Genomic DNA, 8,766 nt, shown 5'->3' with positions numbered 1-8,766 from the left:
CAGAAGCCGCCCCCCCGCCCCCCCGGCCTCTCTGCTGGCTGACTGATTTTCCGGGGCTTGGAGGAGGGATTTAGAATTCCCTGTGACTGTAGGGCTCACCGGCTCAGCTTTGGAAGCCCAGTACCCGGGAGGTGCTGAGGGCCTGCCGGGCCTTCCCATGTGACCCCGGGCCCGCTGCAACAGGGCGGAGGAGGGGACCGTCCTCCATGTCCAGCCTCAGCTCACTGTCCCCGGGCCCTGTGATGCCACCAAGCTGACAGCAAGCCGAGAGATCAAATCCATTTTAATGGGGGGTGGCTCCCAGGTCCTGCCTGGGCCCCGAGGGGGCGGCACTGGCCGGGCCCGCAGCCTGCTTGCCCTTGCCTCCCTGCCTGCCCTTCTTGGCGGACGAGGTGCCGGCCTTCCTCTTGCCGGGAAGCTCAGGCCGCACCGCGGGGGCCACGGTGTTGGCGGCTGGGGGCCCCGGGCCGGGCGGCGGCTCCTCATCCAGGGCCTTGAAGTTGAAAAAGTAGTCCACGTTGGACACGGTGTCCAGAATCTCGGGCACACTGTAGTCAAAGGACAGCAGCTCGTCCGGCAGGTGCAGCGAGCGGATGTCGCTGGACGAGTCGTCCCTGCCGCCCCGGCTGTCCGGCAGGGCGGGCCCAGGGGCCGTGCGCGGGGACCCGTCGGGCTCAGCGCTGCTGCCCGGCAAGCAGTCGAAGAGCTTCATTGCGTCTTCCAGAAGCACCTTCTCAGGTAGCACGAAGGCCTTGGCTGCCTCGGGGGTCCTGGCCTCGCCCGCCCCCAGTGGGGCTGCCTCTGCCTCGGCCGCCTTGGGCTCCCCGGGGCCCGGCGGGTACAGCAGGGCCGGCCCGGCCCCACCACCCTGCAGCTCCTTGGAGGGGAAGGCCAGGGGCTCGCTGGGCCCGTGGAACTGACTGAGGTGGCCCTTGAGGTGGCCGTAGGCACCAGGGGGCAGCGCGGCCTCAGTGGGGAGCGTAATAAGCACGGGAGGCAGCTTGTTCTCCTTGGGGACAGGTGGCGGTGCGGGCGGCGGTGGGGCTGGCCCCAGGCCTTCCTTGAGCAGGGGCGGAGGCAGCTCCATATAGGCAGGGGGCCCCCCATCCCCTACAAAGCCCAGAGCCTCTGGCCCAGGCCCCTCAGGTGGGAAGTAGGGCATGAGGTACTGGGGCCCCCCAGGCAGTGGCTGGTAGTGTGGGTACGGCGGGGGCGGTGGGGCCGGCACCGGGGCCTTGAGGTAGTGCTGGGGCTCTAGGAGGTAGGTGCCTGGCGAGGCGGGGCCCCCAGCCGGGCCCCCGGGGGGTCCCCCACCGCCCACTGCCGTCAGCTTGTACAGGGACGACTGGCCGAAGTCGGTGGTGGCCCACTCGATTCGGTAGATGCGGGGGTCAAAGAAGCACCCACAGGGTGCCATCTGGAAACCTGCAGGCCAGGGAGGGGCAGCCCTGAGAGGAGCTCTGGGAGCCACTTGGGGGAAGGAGTATAGGGTGGAGGGGGTGAGGGGCACAGCCCAAACCTCGGGGACCCATCTGTGGGATAGGGGATAGAGGCCTGGCGTAGGAGTCCATCTGAGGAATGGGGACGAGGTCCTGCCTTTGGGGTCCCATCTGGGAGTCAGGAGCCCTGGGCATCATTTTGGGGACCTGTCTGGGGAATGGGGTGCACAGGCTTTGCCCTTGAAGGCCTACTTGAGGGACCAGATACATAGGCCTTACGTTTTGGGGGCCACCTAGGGCCAGGGGCATGGGCAGGATAGGCCCAGACCCCTCCAGCCCACCCCCGAGTCCTCATCAAGGGTTGGGGGAGGGGCTGGTACCTGCCGGAGGGGCTGGAAACACCTCTTTCTCCGGGTTTGGGGGCTGATACAGGTTGGAGGAACCTGTGGACGAAAGCACTCCTGAGCCCTGGTCCCTCACCCCTCAGGCACCCCCACCCACCCTCGCACCCGACACCCTCCGACTCGTACCCACAGCAGGAAGAGGCTCTGTGCAGGTGGGAGCAGGCTGGCTGCCTGGCCCCTCGGTGCCATCCAGGCCCCGGGGGCTGAAGCCTTCTTGGGGAGCCGTAGGCGCATAGAAGGGTTTGGGGTGCTGCATGGGGAAGCAGGGCGCCCGGCCTGGGCAGGCCAGGAGGGCAGCAGGTGGGGGCCCGGTGGCCCACCCGGAGAACAGGCTCAGAGTCCTGCAGAGTTCTGTTTGCCTGGTTACTCCGGGCGGCAGGTTCCAGGCTGCGGCCCGCCCACTGGTCAGGATTCCGGTATCAGGGGGTGGGGGTGGGGGGGGGTGGGCAGAGGGCAGATGGAGAAACCAAGGCAGCCAGAGACAGGCCTCGCAAAGGGTGGGGCAGACCCTTTGCCAGCCGTGCCCTGGGCAGCTCTAGGGCTCCTTCCTCCAGGCAGCCTGCCCGGATCCACACCCACGAGGGCCGAGGCCCCTGCCTCACAAGCCCTAGCGGTTTCTTTGTGGGTAAAGCCTCCCTGGGCAGCCGTGGTGGCAGCACAAGGCTTGGCCCATGGGGGCGGCTGGGAGATCGTCAATGAGAAAGGGAAAGTAACTGCTGGGGACAGGTCAGCCCGGCGTCGAGACAAAGCTCCCCAGAGCGGGACGGGGAAGCCTCGGGGTCACAGAAAGGCCTGGGTTTTAAAAGAATAAAATTTATTGTCTTCTCGCGCAGCAGGAGGCCCCGCTGGGCCCTCAGACACCCCGTCCCCACCCGCGGCTACTTGTACGCGTTGGCCTTATGCTTCGGCAGAAAGACGAAATTGGGTGGCACGGGTCCCAGCAGCATCTCACTGTGAAGAGGGCACAGGGTGGGGTCAGGCCTGTGGCCCACGGGCCCCTCGGCCTCCCACAGCCCGGCGCCTCGGTCTCCTGGCACCTGATCCGGATCCAGTCGGCCGCCTTCTGGCTGGCCATGAGCGTCTCCAGGTAGTCGCGGCCCAGGTAGTAGGGCGGCCGCTCGTTGATCCTCTGTGGGAGCCGCTCCAGGAGGCCCACGGGCACGTACCTGCGGGCGGCGGGCACGGGGTGAGGCCCGGCCGTCCCCACACACGGCCCCCCACCCCCTGGCCCCAGCACCCACCTGCACAGGAAGGACAGCCACTCGAGGAGGAAGCGGCGGGTCTTCTCCACGCCCTGCGTGTCCGAGCCCCAGTGCTCCAGGCCGTAACGTGTGAAGTCCTGTAGGATGGCCATGCGCTCGGACGACGAGATGTCCCAGTGCCGCTGCTCCTTGATCTCCGTGAACAGCCATGGTTTCAGCAGGGCACCGCTGCGGGGGGGCGGGGGGCGGGAGGGGCTCGGTGGCTGGCGGCTGGAGCCCTGGTCCCTGCCTCCCCGCCGGGCTCAGCCAACCTTCAAAGCCCAAGAGGTCCAACCCTCAAGCGCACAGAGGCCCGCTCCCCGCCTCCTCCCCAGCAGCTGCGTCCCCCCTCTCTGCCCCTTGTCCTGGAAGAGCCACCTGCCGGGAACACCGAGCAGGGAGGGGGGCAGGGAGGGGGGTGTGGCTCCGGCCGGCTCTTTGTAGCCCCCCAAACCCAGACCACACTTACCGGGCGATCATCACCCCCGCGACGCCAGTCTGCATGGCGCGGTTGGCATCCTCGTACGACAAGACGTCCCCGTTTCCTGAGGAACAGAGGCTGGGGGGTCTCAGGGAGCTGGGGGCAGGCGGGAGCTCGAGGGGAGGGCCCGCCACCCAGTGACGTCCCCGGGGGCAGGGCAGGGTCCCGGGGGGGGGCGGCAGGGGACCCACCGAACAGGGGCATGGGGCTGGCCGCCGCCACACACTGCGCGATGTACTCCCAGTCAGCCAGCCTGGTATAGCGCTGCTCCCGGGAGCGGCCATGGAGCTGCAGGAGAAGCCACGCGCCGGAAGGGAGAGACGGGCCGGGAGGCGGAGGACCAGACCCAGAAAAAAGACCCAGAGAGATCAAGAGGAACAGGCTGAGAGAGAGAGACAGAGAGACGAAGAGACAGACGGAGGCAGAGACGGAGGGAGAGCCAGAGAGCAGGAGGAAGGAGCAGGGAGAGAGAGACCATTAGGAAGGGCTGCCGAGCGCTCCTGAGGCCCCCACGCCCTCCGTGCCCCGAGACCCACCGTGACCAGGGCTGCACCCCAGTCCCGCAGCTCGGGGAGCAAGCGGTGTGCCAGGTTCACACGCTCCTGGACGCCCGTGCGGATCTTCACCGTCAGTGGCACGTCCAGCACCTGCGGCGACGGCAGTGGTCAGCGGGACCCGGGGTCAGGCCGGGAGGAGGCGGGGGCGGCCGAGGGCGTACCTGGTTCATGCCGCGGACGATCTGCTGGAACTTGGCTGCGCGGTTCATGAGGGCACAGCCCCCGCCCTGGCAGAAACAGGGGGCTGGAGCAAGGGAGGGCGGGACACAAGCTGGGCCTGACAGCCTTCTCTGCCTTCGCCGTCCAAACGGGGAAACCAAGGCACAGTGGCCCCCACGGGTCCCCAGGGACTCAGGCGGGAGCAAGGCCAGGTCCCGGGCTCCCGCCCACCCACACCGTGGAGGTCCAGGGCCACGCGGCTGCTACCTTCTTGTACACAAGGTCGATGGGGCACCCGACGTTGATGTCCACGAAATCCACCTCGATGGTGCGGTTGAGCAGCTCGGCACACTTGGTCATGGTGTCAGGGAAGGCGCCCTCAAGCTGTGGCCGGGGGCCGAGCAGGGAGTGAGGGGCTGGTCCAGGCTGTCCCTGCCCACTATGGGGATGGAGCCAGTGGCCTTGTCTCCCCGAAGTGGCCCTGCGCCAAGGCCCCCGGCCCTCACAGGGGCATCGGGTCAGCCCTTGGGCCCATGGCTGAGGCAAGAGGGATCTGGGAATGACTGAGTCAGGCCTGGGGTCAGGGAGATCCGACCCGAACCTGCCCCAAAGCTAGGCAGCCCAGAGCCCCTCCGCACTTCCCGCCTCCCTTCCTCGGGGCCGCACCAACCTGGACGCCGAAGATATCCTCGCACGGATGGCGTCTGAGCAGAGCCCACTCGGACGTCTGGCCCTGCAGCAGGTTGGTGCACACAGCCATCTCCCCGCATGTCACGTCAGCCCCGAAGCGCTTACAGATCCGCCGGAAGGGCAGGTTCCCGCACTGGGGGCAGCGGGGGACACGGGCACACGTGAGGGGCGGCAGGCAGGGACCCCGGCCGCCTCTCGCAGCCCCAGGACCCACGAGGCAGGGGTGGACACCGGGCAGCGCCGGGCCGACGTACCGTGGTGAGGGGCGCCAGGTACAGCTTGCCGCTGATGTCCAGCTGCAGGGAAATAAAACCCGGGGAAGCTGGCCGGGCCTCTGGGGCTCCCCTGCTTCCCCCCACCCCCCACCAACCTCCGGGCCTCTGCACAAGTCAATGGATCCTGTGGGAGGACTGTTCTGTCCTCCGTGTTCTCCTCTGCTGCAAAGCTTCTGCCCAACCATCAAAACCGCAGGCCTGACGCCCCTTCTGCCCCTTCTCCCAAGAAGCCTTTCCCTCCCTCCCTCCGCCCCAGCCCTGACTCTCTGGGGCTGGGGCTGTGCGTTGGGCTCTTTCTGCCCCCACACTACCAGCGCCCTCAGCAGGAAGCCCCGTCCACAAACCTTCCTCTTCTCACAAGGCCGCAACCTGACTATATCCTCGTCCGTCAGGGGCCCACAGGTCCGCACCGAGCCACTGGCGAGGGCTTCAGCGCCTGGCTCTGGGACGGCCGGCTGGGTGTCACCGCTGTCCTGCCCGGGGGCACCTTCGGCCCCCGAGACCTCAGGGACCGTGGCCTCAGGGGAGGGGCCCGGCACGTGGCCCTTGCTTAGCTGGCGGAGGGCCTGCTCGGCACGCTCGAAGCGGACCTTGCGCTTTCGCAGCTGCTGCTGCAGGGCCTTGTCCAGGCCGTTGCGGACCGGTGGGGCCTGGACCCGCTCTTCCTGCACCAGGTTCTGGCCTTCGGGTCCCAGATGGGCCCCGGCGAAGCGGCAGGTCACACCATAGGGGCACCTGCCAAAGGTCTCGAAAAGCACACAGCGGGGGCCCAGGTCCGACGGCTTGGTCTCCAGGTAGAGGCCCACATCATGCAGGAAGCGGCAGCGGTCGCCAAAGAAACACTTCGCAGCTGAATCCTGAATGGGAACCAAGAAGCCATGAGGGAGGATCCGGGGGAGGCTGGGCCAACCAGGCAGCCTGGGTGTGAGCCTCAACCCCCTCCCCTCCTGCTGCGTGTCCTGGGGAAAGTCAGGAACCCATCAAGCCTGAGTTTCTTCATCAGGAAGATGAGGACAATAACACGTCAGAACTTCCTGAGGATTGAACGGGGGAGCAGAGAGACTCAGGCCGAAGGTCTCTAGGACTTTCAAGCAACAATTACACTCACCTGGACCAGGGAGGGGCAGAGCCTATTTTTGTCATAGTGGGTGGGTTTCATGTGGGGCCGGCCCTTGTTCTGGCCCCGGGCTCTCTTCTGAGCCTGCGGCTGCTCCCCGGCCTCGGCCACCTCCCCCGTCTGCCCATCTTCCAGTCGGATGCGCTTGGCCTCGGGTTCAGCCAGGTCATTGCTACCGGGATCGCCCGTCTTGATTTCCTGGCTGGGCTTCTCCTGCCCTTTGGCTTCCAGGAATTCATGGAACTGCTCCTTAGTGGTGAGGTACCTGCCAGCAGAGAGGCAGTGGGGAAAGGGCTTGTGGAGGGGTCCTTTCTCCAGCTCGGATGCAGTGGACGCTGGGGAAAGGGACTGAGAACACCTGTCCCTGCTTAGGTGCCTCTGCTGATGGGAACTGCATTACTTAGAACCAGCCAGCTGCCAGTCAGGGCGCACCTCGAGGCCACAGGCAGAGCCCAGATTTTGTCCCCGGGTCCCACTGCCCAGAGTATTGAGCCAGACTACAAACAGGCATAAACATCTCCGGCCACATTCGGCTAGAGAAAACTACATGTCCCCGCATGCCTTGCAATGGGGCCACAGTCGCCACATTCCCCAGCAAGCCCCACGGCCTTCGCTTCAGACACAAGTCCCTGCCCGTAGCTAAGGCTGGCTGCAGGTGCACAAGCGTTACTCCCGCCATACGCCCGGACTACAGTCCCCAGCATGCACTGCGGCCCCAGCCTCCAACCCTGCCCAGCCCTGCAAGGACCGCGGTGTCCTTCGCACACGTGACAACCCCCAACGTGCGCTGTCCGCTCCGACCCTGCGGGTGCAGGAACCGCCCAGACTGAAGAGCCTGCGAGCTTCCCGCCCGGGCCGCTGCCCCGTCACCCGGCATGCACCTCTTGTAGGCGCCGGGAAGGCCTCGTGAGGGTTTCTCCCTGCCCCGGCGACTCACTGAGGTTTAATGGGAGCCACCCCCCGTTCCGGAGCGCCGGCTCCTGAATCGCCGCCGCCACCACTCTCTGCTGGGGCCTCCGCCGCTCCCTCCGCCATCGGCCCCCCTCACGCCGGCTTTGGAGTGCGGCGGGAAGGCCTTCCGGGTCGCGAGTGCGTCTTCCCGTCGTGCTGGGGAAATGCGCATGCCCGGGGCGTTCCAAGTGACGCCATTGTTCGCGAGTCGACGTAAGGGGGCGGAGCCTGAGTGGGGTGGAGCCTCGGGTCGCACTTAGGGTAGTACCGCTGAGCTGAAGTGCTTGCTCAGTGGTTCTCCCGACGGGCCGTAGTCCACCCACAAGGGTATTCGAAAAACTTTAAAACTGGGGCTTAAAAAAAAACAAACTCCGCGGCTTTTATGCAGGACATTATCGACAGGTAATTAGTTGAGTGCCTGCGTGCCAGAGGCCGTCCTAGATGCCAGACATGCAGCAGCGACTACAACCGGCGAATCCCGACCCTTGAAAGCTCCCGGGGGAGCGGTCTGGCCTCCAGCGCTGGCCTCGGCTGCCCTCTGTAGGACAGTCTGGGGATAAGACGGTGGCCTTGCGGCGTCCAGTCCTGGCGAGACTTCTTGCCCAGCTGTGCCTGCCCGCCTCCGGGGACCGAGCTCACTCCTCCCTCCTAAGATGCCCGTCCCATTGCCCTCTGAGGTTCTACCAGGAGTCTACCCCCACCGTCCTCACAGGCACCCCAGGCCACTCCAGAGAGGCAGTTGGATAGATGGGGAAACTGAGGCCCACAGAGAGCTGTCGGAACATAGCCTCCCCTCTCTGGGCCTCCAAGGGCTCCCTGGCTCTGCCTTGCCATGGCCTGCGCTTTCTGTGAAGGCAATCAAGGAGGGCCTCCTGTAAGCGGGGGGAGGGAGAGAGAGGGGACTTTGGACTGGCCATTGACAACAATATTAATATTAATGCCGTAATATTAATATTAATGACGTAACATTAACTGGTAATTATAGTGGTGTAGTATTAATCGTATACCAGTGGCTACACAGTTATTGAGCGCTCATTTTGTCTAAGCCCTTTTCTTGCATTTAACTCACTTATTCTACTCTCTGACTTTGTGCAGAGGGAACAGGCATTCATCCTAAATCCACCTGAATCCGTGGGTCCCAGAGATCCCTGGCCCAGGGACTGCCCCACCGTCCTGAGCCAGAAACCAGGGCATCAGCCTCCCCTCTGCCTCTCCCCCCACAGCCTGTGGGTTCCTGTGTCCTGCCCACTTGCCCTCCAGAGTCTCTCTCTAGTCCATCCCCTCTCCCATCACGCTCCCCCCCCCCCACCACACACACACTTCTGGGCCTCAATCTTCCAACCTGCCCCCAAAACCCAGCCTCCCAGGCACGAATCTGAGCATGGCTTTCCCCTGCTCCCAATCCTTCCGTGTCTCCCTACTGCCCCAGCCCTGTATCACGGCCCCCAAGTT

The 8,766-nt window shown here is 65.6% G+C and overlaps 2 protein-coding genes across 4 annotated transcripts; both read right to left on the bottom strand.

Annotated features, from left to right (window-relative positions):
• Positions 1-207: 207 nt before the first annotated feature.
• PRR22 (proline rich 22) lies at positions 208-2,511 on the bottom strand. Its single transcript, XM_045863232.3, has 3 exons — positions 1,970-2,511; positions 1,820-1,882; positions 208-1,425 (listed from the first exon to the last, which is right to left on the bottom strand). The coding sequence occupies exons 1-3, from the start codon at positions 2,097-2,099 to the stop codon at positions 284-286; spliced, it is 1,335 nt and encodes a 444-aa protein (XP_045719188.1). The 5' UTR covers positions 2,100-2,511; the 3' UTR covers positions 208-283.
• Positions 2,512-2,640: 129 nt separating this feature from the next.
• On the bottom strand, positions 2,641-7,485 carry DUS3L (dihydrouridine synthase 3 like). Of its 3 annotated transcripts, none has more exons than XM_045863231.3 (13): positions 7,301-7,485; positions 6,355-6,628; positions 5,591-6,103; positions 5,226-5,267; positions 4,952-5,104; positions 4,549-4,665; positions 4,284-4,349; positions 4,102-4,212; positions 3,757-3,853; positions 3,554-3,629; positions 3,085-3,273; positions 2,881-3,009; positions 2,641-2,794 (listed from the first exon to the last, which is right to left on the bottom strand). In XM_045863231.3, exons 1-13 carry the CDS (start codon positions 7,396-7,398, stop codon positions 2,722-2,724), a joined length of 1,938 nt encoding a protein of 645 aa, XP_045719187.1. In that variant the 5' UTR covers positions 7,399-7,485; the 3' UTR covers positions 2,641-2,721. The 3 variants fall into 3 exon arrangements, with proteins under 3 accessions (XP_045719187.1, XP_064428678.1, XP_064428674.1); XM_064572608.1 differs by having other exon boundaries at positions 7,245-7,383; XM_064572604.1 differs by lacking the exons at positions 4,102-4,212; positions 4,284-4,349.
• Between the last annotated feature and the right edge of the window lie 1,281 nt (positions 7,486-8,766).

This window comes from Mirounga angustirostris, unplaced genomic scaffold (genome assembly GCF_029215605.1).
Source record: "Mirounga angustirostris isolate CCGP_5_RB_7025 unplaced genomic scaffold, mMirAng1.0.hap1 SCAF_1, whole genome shotgun sequence".
NCBI classification, from domain to species: Eukaryota; Metazoa; Chordata; class Mammalia; order Carnivora; family Phocidae; genus Mirounga; species Mirounga angustirostris.
This window is presented reverse-complemented; position numbering and strand designations above follow the sequence as displayed.

Coding starts and splice junctions, on each gene's coding strand:
- DUS3L (XM_045863231.3), bottom strand. CDS start 7,398: ATGGCGGAGGGAGCGGCGGAGGCCCCAGCAGAGAGTGGTGGCGGCGGC. Junction 4,666..4,951: donor AGGATATCTTCGGCGTCCAG/GTTGGTGCGGCC, acceptor CCCCGGCCACAG/CTTGAGGGCGCCTTCCCTGA. Junction 2,795..2,880: donor GCCGACTGGATCCGGATCAG/GTGCCAGGAGAC, acceptor CCCTCTTCACAG/TGAGATGCTGCTGGGACCCG.
- PRR22 (XM_045863232.3), bottom strand. CDS start 2,099: ATGCAGCACCCCAAACCCTTCTATGCGCCTACGGCTCCCCAAGAAGGC. Junction 1,883..1,969: donor AGAGCCTCTTCCTGCTGTGG/GTACGAGTCGGA, acceptor TTTCGTCCACAG/GTTCCTCCAACCTGTATCAG. Junction 1,426..1,819: donor GTTTCCAGCCCCTCCGGCAG/GTACCAGCCCCT, acceptor CCTGGCCTGCAG/GTTTCCAGATGGCACCCTGT.